Source organism: Protopterus annectens, chromosome 10.part0 (assembly GCF_019279795.1).
Source record: "Protopterus annectens isolate FY-2018-M chromosome 10.part0, PAN1.0, whole genome shotgun sequence".
Taxonomy (NCBI): domain Eukaryota; kingdom Metazoa; phylum Chordata; order Ceratodontiformes; family Protopteridae; genus Protopterus; species Protopterus annectens.
Genome location: NC_056744.1, coordinates 1601988124 through 1602007108, shown reverse-complemented (window position 1 = coordinate 1602007108; position 18985 = coordinate 1601988124). Strand labels below are relative to the sequence as shown.

The window sequence follows — 18985 nt, the reverse complement described above, 5'->3', positions numbered from 1 at the left end:
GTTAGTTCATGGCCCCCCCCTTGTGCAGAGGGACGACTGTTGCAGTCCTCCATTCCTCTGGGATGAAGACTGTCTGAAGGTGGTGGTTTTCTAGTGGTACTAATAGATTCTGATTTAAGCTGCTTAAGAAGCACCCTGGAATGTTATCAGGACACATGCAGGCTGTGTTTTTGGCTTTAGCGAGCCTCTTAAGGGCCTGTTCCCTCAATGACTAGTAGGAGGATAGTTACAGGCATTTCTTTGGGTGTGGTAGGAGGTGATGTGGGGGAGAAGTTTGAACTGAACCTGTCAGCCAGCAGGTTTGCTATAGCTTCAGACTGGGTGTAAGAGTTTTCAAGAAAAATCTTGATGAGTGGATGGGAAATAGGAAATACACTTCTGTGTCTCTGCTGGACAGTGGCACAGGAAAATAACTTTCTTGGGTGGCATAAGCTATGGTACCTTGCTCGCTAGGCTTACATAGGCCCTTGGCCGATAGCTTAGTACCTACCTGTGAACCTATAAATGTTGCTACTCATGATTAACTCGGCACATTGCTGGGAATTTCTCTTGAGGTTACGAACATTATTAAAAAAGACATACTTCTCTTTCATATGGGAGGCTGTCTTTGCCTTAAAGTTTGCTCTGGCAGATTTGACCAGCTCTCTAATTTGTTTGTTTAGACTGGTGATTGTCTTTTTGCACTGTTTTATCTATTCCTTCTTGGCTTTGGAGAATATTTTATTTTCCTTTTGTTGAATAGCCTGTTTATGCTAGGGGTCCACCAGGGTGGTTTATTTTGCCAGTAATCATAGGTTTGACTCTGACAGGTACTGCATCCTCTATGCAGCTATGAATGCGGTTGTACAGTGCTTTTGTGTACAGCTCAGAGAAGGCCTCAGTGTCAACCTGGTTCAGAGGGGCTTAGAAGTTTAATAAGCTGTCAGTCTGAGTAACTGGCCTTAGCAACATTCTTAACAGGTTTGGAGTTTAACAGGGTTTCTAGGTTAGTTTTAATACAAAGGAAATCATTTTGTGGTCAGATCTTACCAGGGAGGAGTTAATGTATAAGAGGGAGAAGCATACCTCCAGGTTCATGAGTACTAGTCTAGGATATTTGTACCTCTAGTTGGGGACCTAACTAGTTGCTCCAGGGTGTCTGCATTTTTGAAGTCTAAAAACTTCTGAGCAAGTGAACTACGGGTTGTATAAAAGTCTCTCAGTTTATGGAGGGGTAGTTGAAGTCACCCATAAAAATGATTTTAGGCAGAATGTTGAGATTCTGGTAGGTTTAGGTAGGTGGTGTGGTTTTCCAGACTTGTTAGGGGTCTGTAGCTAGCAAGGATATGATAGGGGGACACACCTATGGTTAAGTTGGGAATGGAGCAGCTGAAGAGAGGCATGTTGCTCTTTATGAACAGAGACACCTCCCCTCCCTTTGTTTTATCCTGAGCTGAGGGGGATTGAAATGCATGAAAGGCATTGTAGCCTTTGATAGCCGGGGTGCCTTCCATGGTTCTGTACCATGTTTCCATGACTGCACATATGTCTACATTCTCCAGGGTAAGGAGTGCTTCCAGGGAGAGCATCAGTATGTCCTACAATAGAATCCCCATAACTAGAATGTTTGGCTGTGGGGTGTACTGCCTTATGGGTTTGGAAGCGGGGCTACTATGATTTTCAGAGTAATGTGTTGTGTGAGGTGCTTTTTTGACTGCTTGCAGGGCCACTGAGATGCTTTTAGGAGGTCTTGGAGGTTTGGCTACATTACAAGCGAGCACCCCGACATATGTGGGTCTATATGTTTTGTTCCTTAATGTTGGTAATGAGTGTTTTGGGTGTAGCATTGGCAACCTGGTTTTGCATTTTTTTGTGTGTGTATGTGAGAGCTTTGCCTCCAATGGCATTGTATATCTACATTTCTCATACACTGTGCTTGTCTGTTCTAAAATTAAATGGTTGTCAGTGAACATTAAAACACTGGCTCAGGATGCCCATGTCCACCAGGCCAGAAACAGAGATGACAGGGAAGCACTTGGCCATTATACCAGACCCTTAGTAGATAGTAAGGAGTCGGAGAGAGTTACATAAAGGTCTAGGTGAGAGTGTTTAGTAGTAAAATATTAAAATTACCAGCAGTGGTGCTGCCCTCTGTGAAAACTGGCAGCTCTTTGAGCAGCTATGAACAGTGGGAAACTACTGAAAACATTTCCTATAGAGGATTTTAAACTGGAGAGGTTTGCTTACATACAAGGCACTGGTACCAACGTTTGCATGGTGTGAAAACTCAAGGCTTTTATACCAGCAGGTTGAAAGACTTTTACACAGTTAGGGCCTCAGGCCAGTCAGATAAACACACAATAAACCATCCACCATCAGTTCCCAACTCAGATGGGTTGAATTAGCCCTATGCTCCCACCAAAGTACAGAATAAAACCCTCAATGTAAAATTAACTACTTTTGAGCTCAAGTGGAGTAACAAATGCTTTACAACAAAATGCACAACTTCTGCATTATCAGGAATCTTTGGAAAGTTCACAAACCCTGAGAAGTGTTTCCAAATACAGAAAATGTGCACAAACATACAATAACTTCTACAAACACAGAAAAACTTTGCAAAACTTAAAAATAATTTAGCAAACTTAGGGAACTTTGGCAAACTCAGAACAACCTTTGCAGTATTAGAGGAGGGTAGGAAATATCACAATACTGTTAAAATGACCTAAGAGCAGTACAGTAACAAACAGATGGTGTTTCTTTAACAAGTGCAGGCTGAAGAATAGTGACAGGGAAGCTCTGAATAAATGAGCCAACTGTTGTGGAAGGTGGCCAGACCCACTGCTGGACTGATACCTAGGAGAAAATGGGTTTATTCCAGTGCAAGGTACATGCCAGCAGCAATCACACCATGAAGGGAGATTTTCACCAAGCAGAGTATGCTGTAGTTGAAATCAGGCATGTAGTGTAATATGCTTTACAGAGGCCAGCCATTGCAAGCCAAAGCAGTCAATCTCTGTGGGATTCAGGAATTAGGATATTGAATAAACAACCTGATATCTGCATGGATGATGGCTTCTTGTGGCTGGCTCTTAACCTACTGGGGAATGAAATAGCAAGTTAGCTCCTATCCTATGGAAGGAATGAGTGGGAGAATTGGGAGTCAGAGGCCTAATGGATAGCAGGCAGTGGGAGCATAAAAGCATACAAAAAAATAAGTTTTAATGTTAAAGTGTTAAAGCTTTTCAGGTAGGGAAAAGGTGTTGTACCTTTAATTGCTTCACTGATGGGGAAAGTGCGTTATACCTTATAGGAATTTACTGTACAAGATGGGTTTCACTGCCAGTATTTTACTATCTGGAAAAGGAGGAATGTACTACCAAGGGCCACAGTGCACAACAAACACAAGCTGTACAGTCAATGGCCACAATGTATTGCCAGGGGCTACTATGTACAACAGATACATGCTGTACTGCCAGGGGCCACAACGCACAACAAATACATGCATTACTGTTAAGGGCCACAGCACAAAACAGATATACTGTACTGCTAAGGTTTCACTATCAAGAAAGTGTTGAGCTGTGAAGAAGGAATGATAATGACCAAATAATGTGTCCAGCCCAAGGCTCAGAGGTGCAAGGAGTGCAAAACTAGACAGACCAAGCTACATAAAAATATTCCCGAAATATCAGAGGCAGTAATTAGTGACTAGAAAGGGAAAATAGTTTAATTTAAGTTCAACCTGGGTTTCTGAACGAGACAATAATAGGAGTGCATTGCATTTATACCAGAACACCTATAAATAGTAGTGGAAGACAGCCCTGCCTTGAGAATTAAATTCACATCCAAGAATTGCTACTTAGACTTAGAGCTTTAAATCCATATTTAATTGTGCCCTCAGGTTTACTTCTGCCAGTTTTCTTTGTACATCTGCAGCTGTATTTAATTAAAATATGTTTAGACAGAACATTACAAAAAGCTAGAGAAAATTGCTCTTGACACTTAGCAAGCCATGGACTGGTTTATTTCCAGCATAGTGCTGGAAACTACTGAAATAGCCTGCACCTTATATATGGTACACAATGTGCAGAAAAGGAAGTTTAATACAAAACTGCTTAAGTGCCTTTTCTTTAATCACAGGATTTTCAACAAATGATTTTCATTGCAAATATTGTAATACATCAGAACTCAAGTAAGCACCTGAAATAAAAAAGATGCATCAGCATAAAAAACTGTGAGATACAGTCAGAGCCGTGTAAATATCTTCTGTAAAACCACGTGGCTCATGGCCTCTGTGAATTCAAATCTGCTACTAGCTAGTCCAGTACTGTTGGAAGTGGCCAAAAAGGACTCATTTTCCATAGAAAAGTGCTTAACGTTCATGCTGCTATTTTTTCAACATTTACAGTGTTTGTTTCTTTTTCTTGCATTTTTCTGCAGGCAGATTCAGTGTTGTTAACAAAACTATCACTGTGACACTGCACTATAATATAAAACTGTTGCTAAGAATGTAATAAGCATGCTTAATGTGAACAGAATTATACACACACCGTTGTTTTACTCTCACGGTGACTTAAGAACAGCTGAATGACATCATAAAAAAGTTATAGCATCAATGCAGCATCATTGAAGGAAGGGTTCCACTTAAGCTCAGTAACAGACTGCAAATATAAAAAAATAAGCTTATCATTTACTTTATTTTTCTCACTTTAGAGATATTTTCCTTGGGTTATATGTGCCTTCTCATTACATGTTAAGATATGAGTCTATCAGTAACAACCATACAGGGAATGCTTTTAAAGGCACTTATCTCCCAGGAATACATTTTACTCCCAGGAATATGTTTTACCCCATACTCAAAGTACCTCCATTACGGCTGCATTGTGCACATCCCTGTTGTTAACAGACATCATATACAGAGGTTATACCCCTTAACAATGACATCAGAATACTGTACTGACATCAGAATACTGCTACAAGTGTTGCAGAATACAGAAATACCTCGTACATATATCAGAATTTTGTTTACAAAACACTGTAATAATGTTCTGAAATCACTGCAATGCGACAATTTTGCAACACCATTTCTGTGATACAGTACAACTCTAACATTACTGCCGCAGACAGGAAGCTGACGGCTTGGGAGATACAATGCACATAATCACCAAACCATGATTTTCTATCCACATATGTCAAGGCAATTGTCATTACTTTTCACAGTGATCAGTATGTGCACTCAGCACAGGAGACACATTCTCTAATTAGCATCAGTGAAATTTTGACAAGTATATTGATAAAATGTACCCAGAAGGTAAGAAACAGTCAGGTGCTTTCTTGTGTTGTGTAATCTGTGGAATGACTGCTTATTTTCAGATGTGAAGTACAGTCCTACTTTCTGCTGGTAAACACTAAAAGTGAGGAAGTGCAGTTTTACCAAGAGCCAGCATCATTTCTGAAATTTTCCTCTTACTCCTCAGCTGAAAGAGATGGTTACTCTGTTAGCTTTAGGGGAAACTACTGTTTTTTTCACTAGACTCTGGATGCATTGTTGCCTTTCAGAGTTCAGTCACAAATTTCAGCATTGCTCCTTCCATCTTCTTTTTATAATCTGCATCAAACCTCTCGTTCTGGGCCACAGTGAAATAGTTCTTCCAGTCTCCAACAGAACCTACAAATTAGAGTATATATATATATATAAAAACACAGATGTAAATTTCAACAAAAAATAATTATTCAGAACATCTGATGAGGTATCAGGCTAAGAGCACAGTTTCATTCTGAAATTCAGGTTTTGGGTTACAATACAAGAGAAAGGAAAGCTCTCCTAGTCCCAGCAACATTAAACGAGTTCATCAGAGCGTAGTTAATAAGCGTATTAGTTAACACCCTAGGAACAGTGTTCTCGGAGCACACTGGGTGCAAAGTTTTTGTCACCAGCAGTGAGTTTTTATAGATCAGAAACATTTTACCTATAGCAGTGACTTTTAGTACACGTCCTTGCCTGAAATAGTTGCTTTGCTGTACACTCGTGGAGTGCTGGGATATGGTACTTTCACCGCAGACCTAAACTGGATTAAGTGAATAACTGGAGAACGAACACACTTACAAAACTGGACTAGAAGACTGGAGCTATTCTCTTAGCATCATAAGAAGCAGTTTTATAGCAACAAAGATCATAATGATAACAGTTACAATGCTTTAATGAACAGAGACTGCAGTTATCAGATTAAGGTGCTAATAGTACAGAGTATAACAATTTAATGAACAGTACAATACACATGTGTGCTCTGAAGAAAAAAAAAAAATAGTTACATTTTGCAGACCACTGGAAAGTTGGTCTATGAAGAGAATCTTACACTCCTACTAGTGCGCTTAGCTCCCCCACCCCCCCACAGCAGTCAGCTTACCAGTGCACATTTGATCATTGCAGAAAAAGAGAACAGGAATTAGCCTTTGCAGCTATATGGAAAGCTGGTTTGCTTTTAGATGTTCCCTGCAATCCTACTAGAGATTAAGGTTTCCGACTGCTAACATTATCTATGTTAAAATGTTGTGTGTCTGTAAAATGCTGCGTACATTACTGATAGTATTAGTTCTCGAATACCTCTCCAGAATAAGTCAAAGTGGTGTGACTAGCACTACTGTATAGTACAGAAACACAGTCAGTAAAGGCAGAGCAGATGAAGATGCTAGAGGTGATGGAAATGAAGTGCCCGAGACTGGTGATAGGATGCCGCTGTGAGACAGACAAAGAAATGAGAACATAACAGCAGAAGCCAAAGTAGCCCCCATTACAGAAAAGATCAAAGAGAATAGATTACGGTGGTTTGGGCACATGTACAGAAAAGCTGAAGACAATCTGGTGAAGAAGATTTGGGACAGACAAGAAGAAGGCAAGAGGAAATCAGGGGGGTCCAGCAAAGAGGTAGATGGATTGTGTGAGAGAAGATCTGTGACAGGCATGAGTGTCAAAGATCTATGACAGTCAGGCATGAGTGTCTAAGAGGTCAGGAGTGTGGCATTTAAATCAAGAGAGAAGGCAACAGTTAACACAATACCCCAACCCCATGTAGAAATTGGAAAAAAGGGGGCTGATGATGATAATGATGAAGACAAGAAAACACAGCTCAGACTTAAGAAAAGGGATTGCTCTCCACCCAGCAAGGGTCATCAGCCCACCCACTCACTCTTTTTGTTCTCCAAGCTAAATGAGTTGGATTCAAGGTTCCCAATTCTCTCCCCTTCAGCTTGTTGTAGTAAACATTTACTAGAAAACACTTTTCATGATGCATGACTTTTGGACATAACCCATTTCAAATTGGTCCCTATTTAAATTTATCTTGGTATTGCAGTCAGGAAGAATAGACTATTTACCCACATTTGTAGACTGAGGTGATCTTTATTTTTTCCAATGTTGATCTCTGCTGATGACTTTAGAAATGTCTTGCAGAGTGAAATTTCCACACTACTCAACCTCACTTGCTCAGCTTCACTCTGTCCTCTGAACTACCTCCATTCTCACCCCCCCGTAACATTAAATTTATAATCAAGCTCCTCCCTTATCAATCCGGGCAACAAATTTGTATTCACTCTCAGTTACCAATCCCTGATCCACAGACCAATTAACTTCAAGAACTATTCTACCATTATCCAGGGTAGACTAGATGACCTGGAATTTCTTTGCTAGGTAGTCTACTGGTATTTGCTATTCTGACATAATGCCATTCTTGCACTGCTAACTTCTATCATATCTAGCTAAGCTAGCTCTGTATTCGGTGGCAGACAGGCTCTGCTTTTAAACATTAAGCTTATTTCATTTGTTTTCTCAGTCTTTTTTTTTTTTGACATTAAGGGCTGCAATTCATTGGAGTGAAAACACCTTTACTCTCTCTTTCAGCCTTTCATTGCAACACGGGACAGAATCTCTAACTACCTTCTCCTACGTTATTCCTCTCCATTTCACTTGCAGCAAGGACTGCACTTCCTTAAACTTTTAACTTTCCTCTTTACCTTTCTCAACAGTTGATGGCAGCAAGAGCCGTTACTCTGGAGATTACCCTCTTCTTATCTACTACTTAATCATATAGCAACACCACCCTTAAACATATTAATAAACAAATTCACCACAAGCATTCTCAGACCTCACAAAAATGACAGATGAAACCCGATCTGCAGCAACTAGTAAATAACTCACTCACCAAAATCAAAGGCTGGGAAATCACTTACTTCCTCACCTAGTCATAACTAACTAATCTCCCCGGTAACTATCTGAAATGCTGGGACCCACTAGAGCAAGTCCCAAAATATGGAGACTGAATGGCAGCAAGATTGACTTGCATATACTAAGCCAAAGATGCCATTTCTGACAATATTCCCTTTTCTCCAAGGTATGGCAGTCTCTGAGTTGGTATGTATAAGTTCAGGGGGTGTGGGTGGTGTGTGCCCCCCCCCACCTGCATAAAGTTGTTTAATGGAGAAGAGTGATTTTTAAGATTTTGTCTTCTTCTGTTTTCTGTCTTTTTTTTTTTTTGGTTTATCGGCATTCAGCATTTCAAGTGCTGACATTTCAACAGGGAGCCAATCTGCACATCTTTCTCTTCTCCCTACAATACTCCCCCCCCCAGATTAAGCAACTACTTATCCATCTGCTTTAGCCTCAATTTCCCCTCCTCAAAAATAACACCCACAATAACTAATTCTAACCAAAATTTAAAAATAAAGCCAGCCACTTAAAAAGTTACCTAAACTCCCTTAATCCACATTCAAATGCCAACGAACAAACATCCATTATATTAATCCTTCAAAACAAATTAATTTCCATTCCATAGATCCTAAAACCAAGTTTTAACAAATGTGTAACTTGAGAACATAAAGCTCTTTTAAACTCGGGAATAAGGTTTCTTCCCAAATGGAAGCAATCCAAACTACCTTTAAAACATGAAGAATTTTGAACAACCTGTAACGTAGCTAAGAATTTTGTAAATGGCACAAAACCATAGCCATCAAATCACAAGAAACCCAAAATTTTGTTACATGAAGTCTAGTGAGTTCTATTTCCCTAAACTTAGAATAGATGTTAGTTTGTTGGTGAATGAATGTGAATGACAGTTCAGTGATGAAGACTAGCCAATGGAGTTTAGGTGGCTTTTTATGCAAATGAATTCATTGTGTGAGTTTGAGTAGAATGAGATATCCACATCTCCTATCATGTGTTCTTAAGAATTCTCTAACCTACCTATTTCTGATTCTGACCCTCTAAAACAAAACTCTCTCATAATCCCGCTACCTAACCAAATATGACCACCTGCACCCTTGAATTCATCTCACCATTTTACTTTCATTATATAAAGAAACAAGAAATGGAAGGCCTGGTAAATCAAATTACATGACAACCCTCCTGAAAATAACCAGTTACAGCCTTTCTTCCTTTATAAAGACCACTCTGGATTTCAATAAGAACCCCACTGCCATTTGTAAGAGTTCTGATAAAAATGTCCCTTAACTACTGCTAGTCCTCGCACTTTCCCGTAGTAGTCATCACTGGCAGCCCATGCATTCTGTTACCATGGGCACTCCTCCATTCACTCTCCACATGATACATGCAAACACTCCCACCACAACACCTTACATGAATGAAGTAGATGGAACATCTCTATGCATTCTTAAAAGGCCCAACATTTACCGACATGTACCAACATGTACCGAAAATTATGTCTAATGCATATTTTCAACATCAAACTGCCTTTTTATGTGCTTTTTGCTCCTGTGCTTGCAGAGCACTACATTTCCCCCATAACTGGATGTTGCCCAGTTTTCCCCCCTGCATTAGGAATTCCACTAAATGCTGAGATGAGAGCTGTCCAAGGGAGCCATCACTCAGGCAAACATGATTATAGTCCTATGTGTGACTGAAAAAAGTCCTTAGAGCTGCTTACCCATCTAGTAAACAAACAAATAAATAAATAAATACATACATACATAATGAAACACGACTTCCGCGGTGGTGCAGCAGTAGCGTTGTTGCCTCACAGCAAGAGGTTCTCCCATTCGATTCTCGGCTGAAGTGCAGGGAGCGCCTTCTGTGTGGAGTCTGCATGTTCTCCCCACAGTTGGGTGGGTGTTCAAAAGACATGCGTAAATGGGCGTGCCTTCGTTGAAGGTTGAACATCGAGCTGGTACCTTGGCGTTTGTGAAAATCTACTGCCAATCATTAGCGGACTGGAGTTCCGCTGTGGCGGCCCCCAACCGGGAAAAGCCGAAAGACAACAACAGCAACATACATAATGAAACACATTCTCCATATTCTTAAAGGAATGCTCTGATGTGGACTGCAATTGACCATACTGTAGTTGCTACCCACATCAGATACACATCATTGCATCTGTATGCTTTAATAAATAGTAGTAGCTTCAGGAGTCCCTCATTAACTTTATAAAGCAATACGTGACACTCACTGCTGAGTTTCAGACGTGCCCCGCTTGTATTACACAATGTTGTTGATATTTAACTGTGTATTTCTAGGATTGCACGTGGCCACAGCCCAGTACAATAAGGGAAGCTTGGTAAAGTGTACTGGTTAAGATGTTAGCAGATGCATAGGGTAACAAAAGCATTTAACTACTTGATTAATGCATGTTCTAAATCATACAGTTATCAAACTGTTGAATGCTTCTGTCATTATGTGCTCATCATAACATCTTAAATGGCATGCTTTATTCAAGTCCAATTTACTTCAGTGAAGCATAGCCATATGTAATTAAACATCAGCTTGCTCTTTTGTATACAGAGGGAAATTTTTATTTATTTGTCTTTTCACCAGCAAAGTCCAGCTCAGCAAGTCCTGTTTTCATTGGATGCCTGGATAGAAATGCTCCAGCAAATGACATACACTTACAATTTTACTACATATGATAATCACAAAGTACATTTACAAACGGTAACACATACAGTAAAAGTGCAAAGGCAGTCCCCGGGTTAAGGACGATATTTGTTTTTTAGTCCGTCCTTAAATCAAATTTTATGCAAGTCGAAACACATACATGTCTTTCTTATTAAATGTCAGTCAAATGTTTGCCTCTGTCTAGTATTTATTTTACTTTTCTTTGCATATAAAACACTTTAGAAACGCTTCCAAATAAAAAATGTCTTAAACATAATACTGTATACTGCAGTAATAACAATAATACTGTAAGTACAGTGTAATAGTACCATGTAATAGTACATAAAAATGCAATACAGTAAACTACAGTAGAACGTTCCATTAAAAAAAAAAAAAAAAGTTAAACTTACCTCTTTTAAGCTCCACTTTACATTTCTGTACTACAGGCATCACTCACAAATGTTTTCCACTCTTTCCTGAACTTTCAGACCTCTGTTACCTAGACCCTTGTGAGCCACAATGTAATCTGCCCATTCTACTGTACTGAACAGTAACTGCTTCAATATTTTACTGTACAAGACAGCAGTCTTGCCCACTCAGACTGCCAACACAGCAATCTCTTTACCAATTGGATCTCTTGTTCTCTGTGAAGGCGGAAGTAACTGCTCTAACAAGGTGTGTGAGCAGCTTCACGAACTGGGAAAATTGAAAAAAGGAAAGTACAACATAATTCTTCAATTTCAAGGTAAGATTTGGGCAACTTTAAGTATTTTTATTTATTTTCAGGTTACTTTTGACATGCAGACAACCCAGTGATAAGAACGGGCTGCCGCAATGTCAGACGTCTGTAACCAGGGGACTGCCTGTATACAGAAGTACATTTACAGTACTAAAAATGGTAGAAATACATTTTACTAATGAAAAACAATATTTGGCGGTGTACAGTCTGCTGAATACCCGAGATGTACAAAGTATATTGTACTAGAGACAAATCTACAAATGACAGACAGATGGACTATCCGTCACGACAGGACAGGGGTTAGAGAAACTTGTTAAATATGTATAAACTGAAATATGGTATTTGATGCAAGCAAGAAAGGAAAAAGGGGATAGTGGAATGAAAAAGATATGATATTGCATAAGAGTTAAAGTGAAATATGGCATTTGATGCAACTATAAACAGGAAAAGGTGTTAATGTGCAGAACAAGATACGATTTGCAAAAGAGTCATATTCATTTAGGATTACTTCTAGATAGAGGGAAAATAAGGGTTAGTAAGGATAATAACGTATGGTGGATGAGCTGGACAATTTCTCTATTCCCATGCCATTGCCAAACTTTGGAATGCACTTCCTCTCTCTATTACTCAACTAGACTCTTTAAAAACATTTACATTTTCACTAAAAGAACAATCTCAATTACTTAGTCTGTTCTTGTAGTCATATGGTTAAACCACCTTAAATGTTTTGGCCTCTCTACACTACAAATACTTTTACTAACTTAATATAGTTGCAGTTTACACTATCTGTCTTCATATCCAATCTCTCTTGCTTTCTTTATTTCTGTGGCTGAATAAACAGAATTGATTAAACGGTATTCTTACTTATGAGAATGTACAAACAGAATTATTAAAACTTTAACACACTGGGTTTATTTTCTTGTATTGTATATCTCTATAATATGTATTTGTCTTGTATATCTACTTCAGTTTGTATTATGTAAAAACTTTCTTGACTTTCAAAATTAAGCTGATGTTATGTAAACGTTTCTGTGATTGTATGGAGCTTTTCTCCCCAGGCCTCCACTGAAAATGGGTTGTTGGGCCCAGTGGACTTCCCTGGTCAACAAATGTCAATAAATAAATACATGAGTGTATGATTAGACTGGAGTTAATGAAGATAAATGGAAGAAGTATTTCAGCCTAGGAACAGATCTTGAGGGATAGAATGGCAGAGTAGTAAGAGATGAGAAAAGCTTAAACAGCTGAGCAGCATGAATGTAATTAGGACTGGTTGAGATGTTACTAGAGCAAAGGCTTAAAAGTGTAGAGTTTTTGGTTCTTTTTACTTCTGTCGGGATGGAGTTCCAGAGTTTAGAGACATAGTGAGAGAACACTCCCTAGCTGAGTTGTTAGACTATTTACAAGAAATAATTTTCCCTTGAATGTAGTACCCTAATAGCACAGTACGGCTGCAGGGCATATGACTGTTTTGTATTTTCTGGAGAACAAATAAGATTATATGCAGTAATTACTTGTGTGGGAGTTGGGTAATTAAAGCAAAATTAGTTGTTTTAGGGCCTTACAATGATGCAATCTATACATTAGGTTGCTAGCATACTTAACTACTTTGTTGTAGCAAGAAGAGAGTTTGGCTTTCTCTGCGACATTTAAATTTATGGGGATAGACGAAGCAAATAGGAGAGATGGAGGTAAGTAGGTTTTGGCTAAGGTTTTCCTTGAAGAGTCATTAAGGAACTGTGTGGCCCTACAGAGGGAGTCAAGCTTCTGGTGTGTCATTTTAAAGATCTACAATATATGATCTGGTTTGACCCTAACAGCTTGGTTTGGTTTACTGTTTCAATTGTAGTGTTACTAGATAAAGTTATACTGAAGGATTATTTTTGGTTAGGGACTGTATAGAAGTGAAGAGCATCATTTGTTTTTGTTATGTTTTGTTGGGATTAAGAAGTATGCTAGAAACGCTTAGCATAGACTCAACTGCAGACAAAGTATTGGATGATCTTCTGGAGTTTGACCATGGATGGGGCTGCACACATAAGAGTGGAATCATCGGAATGTTGAGCTATAATAACATGATGGGTGATTGTATGTGGCTTGTTTATGAAAATGGTGGGAAAAAAAAGGGATTATAATATAGAACCTTGGGGATCACTGACAGTAACCAGTTGAAAGGATAAGGTGGGTCTATTGCCATTTAACTGTTGGTTGTTGAACCAAGAACAGGAGGAGTAAGATACCTGCAGGGAGCTCAGACAATTGATGGGATATGGTGTCAAATGCTTCAGATAAATCTATGAAAAGTTTTGATACTAATTTGCCATTATTCCTGTGCTGGTAGACAGTATTGCTAAAGTTAAGGAGAGCAGTTGCACTGTGGTACGTCATGAACCCATGCTCAGTTTCGGACAGAAGGTTATTTTAGATGAGATACTGCAAAAGCTGTACATGGATGCACTTCTCCAGAAGTTTTGACAAAGAGGATAGCACTGGAATTGGTCTACATTTATTATATTCTGCAGATAGGCCTCATTTGTGTAATGGTATAATATAGGATTTTTTTTTTCAAATTAAAGGTGCATATTTTACAGATGTGAACTTGTTCATCAGGATGGAGACTGGGAAATCTGCAGCATTAGAACACATTTTTAGGTAACGGAGTGGATCAGCGACCAAGGAGGTTAGTTTTAAACAGGATTTTTTTTATTGCTGAAGTGGACACAGGAATAAAACAAAGTTTGTGACTGGTCAGGACTACTTGGGTGTGAAGGGCTGCTGTTACTGTTAATGAGGGACAGTGCTCACCTATATAGAAGAGTTGAACTGAGAGGAAATTCAGTCAGTAGGGTTAACAGTTGATGGGGAGGGTGGAGTAGTTTCCCCAGGATGTAGTTGTTTTGTTTAAGTTGAACAAATAGTTTTGAATCTTTTTTAAGCTTGAATTGTAGGTTGGTATAATAGGATTGTTTGTCTAGTTTGATGTGTTTGAGAAGTTCTGAAATGCAGTGTTTTATTTTTGTACCATTCTTTCTAGGTTTTATCTGATTGAAACACAAATCTGTTTCCTTTGTTAACAAAGGGTAGGGATGACCTGATACTTTTGGTACACAATGAGGCAAAACTGGGGTACATTCAGGAAGATCTCATTAAAATTTGAAACAGTTGAGTGTGATTTGCCACGTGTATGAAATGGAAAGCAGGTATTGCTTTTAAAGTTAAGGAGGAAATCCTGAAGCTGCCAATACCAAAATGCAGCAAACTATACCTGATGACTGAGCTACAACCATGAGCGGTAGCCACCCACACAATCACTAGAAATTCTCTGTAAATTAGTGCTGTTAAAGGTTAACCAGTATTTGGAATGAACAGTTAATATTTTGAGCAGTATGTATGTTTGCTTTCTCTTTTTTGTAATTACAACAACACAAAGTTATGTACTCACCATAACGTTCGATGTATGTAGTCCATCTAGCCTCACATTCTTACTCAGGGGTTCGGAGCCGAACATCGGCTCCGACTCGGCCAAATTTATTTACTAGCTCGAAGTCTCTCATTGGTTGGGTCAAGCAGGTATCCCATGCTGCACTGCTCCATAACCCCAGATCTAGTTTGCTGCAAAAACCACAGACACACCATATAAACACAACAGCCAAAACTACAATGTAGTACTACCAGGAGGTAAGAAAAAAACAACTATTATTGAAAGGTACTCTAGCACCAAACCTAACTTCCAGATCCTCCAGGAAGGGGGCAGGTGGGAGGGTACGTAAGAATGTGAGGTGAGTTGGACTACATACATCTAACGTTATGGTGGGTATATAACTTCTTGATGTTATGTAGTCCAATCTCACCTACATTCTTACTCACGGGACAGCGTCCCCAGCACCTCTATCTTGGGAGGCTCAAAAGAAGATACTCCTGAGGACTGTGGAACGAAAGGAAGCCCTACCCCTTGAGGCCACAACCAGTTTGTAATGAGTAACAAAGGTATGGGGGGAAGCCCATGTGGCTGCAGCACAAATATCATCCAAGGATAGTCTAGAATGGTATGTTATAGATGCAGAAACAGCCCTAGAAGAGTGAGCCTTGACGGGGAATGGTAGAGTTTTTCCTGCTGAAGAATAAATAAAGGAAATACCATTAGCAATCCATCTGGAAATGGTAACTTTGGAAATAGAGGATCCCGCTCTATTGTCTGAAAAGGAAACAAACAACTGGTCAGACTTTCGTATATGTTTGGTCCTGTGTAGGTAGAATCGCAATTGTCTATGCACATCCAGTTGATGAAACTCTGCCTTGTTCGAATATTGAAGAAAGAACACTGGGAGCTCAATAGACTGGTTGAGATTAAAAGCAGACGTAACTTTAGGGAGAAAGGACGGGTTAGGTCGAAGAGAGACTCTGTCCTTATGAAAAACTAAATACGGGGGTTTAATGGAGAGGGCTTGAATCTCCGACACTCGTCTGGCTGATGTAATGGCTACCAGAAAGGCCATTTTCCAGGACAGAAACTAACTCGCAGGTGGCAGCCGGTTCGAACGGTGGGGAAGTAAGGGCTTGCAAAACCAGGTTGAGATCCCAAGGCATAATAGGTTCAGAAATAGGAGGCCAGAGTAATAAGGTGCCCTTTAAAAAGGCCTTACAGAGTTTGTGAGCCATAAGGGAAGGCTCATAAGAAGTATGAAAGCTAGAAATAGCCGCCAACTGTACTTTAGTAGTGGAAGGCACAGAACCCTGCTGAAAGAGCATGGACAAGAACTCCAAGACTGCAGGAATTGGAGCTGTGTAGGGGTCGATTCCCTGAGCATGAGCCCAAAAGGAGAATCTCTTCCATTTGCTGGAATAGATCTTCCTAGTCGAAGACTTATGAGAGGACGATAAAATGTGTACTACCTCAGGTGAAAAATGATGAAGCCTGACTAGCGACGGAAGTGGAGTAGCCAGGCTGTCAACCTGAGGGTCCGCAGAGAAGGGTGGAACTGTCCCGACATGTGTGTCAGTAGGTCCGGTATTGGGTCCAGAATTCAAGGAGTGTCTACCACGAATGGATGGAGGAAGGAGAACCAGACTTGGTGAGGCCAGTGTGGGGCAATGAGAATCATCCTGCTTCCCAAGGATAGGGCTCTTTCTGAATCACTCTTGGTAACAGAGGAAACGGAGGAAAAGCATAGAGCAGACTGGAGGGCCAATCGTGGACTAGAGCATCCCTAGGTGATTCCCCCTGTGGGGGGATCAGGGTGAAGTAATTGCTGCATTTGGCATTGAGGGGATTGGCAAAAAGGTCGCAGCAAGGCTGACCCCACCTGTTGAATATCTGTTCTGCAACCCGAGGGTTCAGGGACCACTCGTAAGGCATGAGAATAGCTCTGCTCAGCCTGTCTGCCATCACGTTGGCCTTCCCCGGAATGTGCATTGCCACTAGGAACCATTGGGAAGATACTGCCCACTGCCACACTCGCATGGCCTCTCTGCACAGGGGGGGTAAGATCTGGTTCCTCCCTGTTTGTTCAGGTACCATACCACGGACATGTTGTCCGAATGTATCGTGATCGTCCCAAGAGGGAGAAAGCTCTGAAGTGCCCGCAACGCCAGAAGCACTGCTCTCATCTCCAGGACATTGATGTGCAGATGTACCTCGTGATATTGCCACATGCCTTGGACCGTCCTGCCAAGATAACGGCCCCCACCCCATCCGGGAGGTGTCCGTGGCCATGGTGGTGACAGATGATGGAGGAACAAACTGTTTCCCCTTGTCCAGATTGATGGAGCATAGCCACCAACTGAGATCCTGTTTGCATCGATCTGTGAGCAGGATCAGGTGAGAAAGGGGGAGTTTCTGAAAGGACCATTGGGCAAATAGAAGCCATTGAAGAAGCCTCATGTGTAACCTGGCTAGAGGCACTAGCAGAATGGTAGCCGCCATGATGCCCAAAAGCTGTAAAACACATCTCGCCTGTACTTTCCTGAGTGGTAATAGTGCGCGGACCTGGTTTTGTATTATTGTGACCCTTTGCTGAGGTAAGAAGGCCCGCATTTGGATGGTGTCTAGCTCTGCACCTATAAATGTGACACGCTGCGAGGGCAGCAAGGCAGACTTTTCCCAGTTCAACGTTATACCAAGTCATTGGCGTTGGCGGTGAGGAGCCAGTCGTCCAGATAAGGAAACACCTGGAATCCTTGATGTCTCAGGGAGCTGTCACCACCGCCAAACACTTGGTGAACACCCTGAGGGCTGTGGTGAGACCAAAGGGCAGGGCACAAAACTGAAAATGACTGGCTCCCAGCTGGAAGCGTAGGTGACTCCTGGATGCCCTGTCTATTTTGATATGATAGTAAGCACCCTTGAGGTCGATGGAGCACATCCAAACTTTTTCCAGCAACGGAAAAATGGACTGGAGGGTGACCATTCTGAACTTGGACTTTTGAACATAGTGATTTAATCGGCTGAGATCTAGAATGGGTCTCGGGTCCTCTGTTTTTTTCGGCACCAAAAAGAGTCTTACGTAAGTCCCTAATCCGATCTGGTCTGAGGGGACAGGTTGGATGACTCCTTTTCTTTAGCAGCTTTGAAACCTCTAAGGCTGCGTGATCCCTTTGACTGGGTGGAACGCCCGGGATTCTTCTGACTGGGGGAGGGTCTGACGAAAAGGTATGGCATAACCTCCGGAAACTATTCGTAACACCCATCGATCCTGGGTGATGATTTCCCAGGCTTTCAGGTGTAACGATATGCGGCCCCCGACTGGCTCCGGAGAAGCACAGTCGGGCAACACATCAGGAACGATGGTAGGAAGAACCGCAAAAGGAATCACGGTCTCCTGAGTTGTGGGGTCCTCCTCTGCCTCTAGGGCGGCATCTTCCTGAATAACCTCCCCCTCTTCTGCCTCTGGAGGGGGAATCACCTTGTGCGGCAGGGAAAAACTTCTGTGACTTCTTGAACCACATCTTCCCCCAACTCTCTGAGCCTTGGGGTAAGGCCTAGAGGGGAGGGAAAAACGGACCCCTATGGCAGACTGGGTCTTTCCTTCTTGCTCGCACCTGGTGAGAGTGTCTTTCACTTTGGTCCCAAAGAGCGAGGACCCATCAAAAGGGGCGTCAGTGAAGGAAGACTTGAAAGCCTCCGCGAAATGACACAGGTGCAGCCAGGCTTGCCTCCTGAGGGCTACTCCTGAACTGGCTGCCCTACTCGCCCCCTCGGCTGCATACGATATGAGCCTCATGGACGAGTTGACAATAGAATTTAGGGTAGACACCTGGGCGTTAACTGTGGGCGCCAACGCCTCAGGAACGTTACCCGCTAGAGTATCTCCTAACTCCTTGAGGAGATCTCTCTGGAGCCGAGTGAAATGGCAAAGATAGTTCAGCGACCGTAAGGTAAAGGTCGCTGACAA

The 18985-nt window shown here is 41.2% G+C and overlaps 1 protein-coding gene across 1 annotated transcript in view; it reads right to left on the bottom strand.

The window, feature by feature from the left end:
- Window positions 1-3841: 3841 nt before the first annotated feature.
- LOC122813776 (sulfotransferase family cytosolic 1B member 1-like) overlaps window positions 3842-18985 on the bottom strand; it is a 400061-nt gene continuing 384917 nt past the window's right edge. The window contains exon 7 of the mRNA XM_044086273.1: window positions 3842-5644. Coding sequence (XP_043942208.1) covers window positions 5532-5644 — 113 coding nt within the window. The 3' untranslated portion in view covers window positions 3842-5531. The remainder of the gene's footprint in view (window positions 5645-18985) is intronic.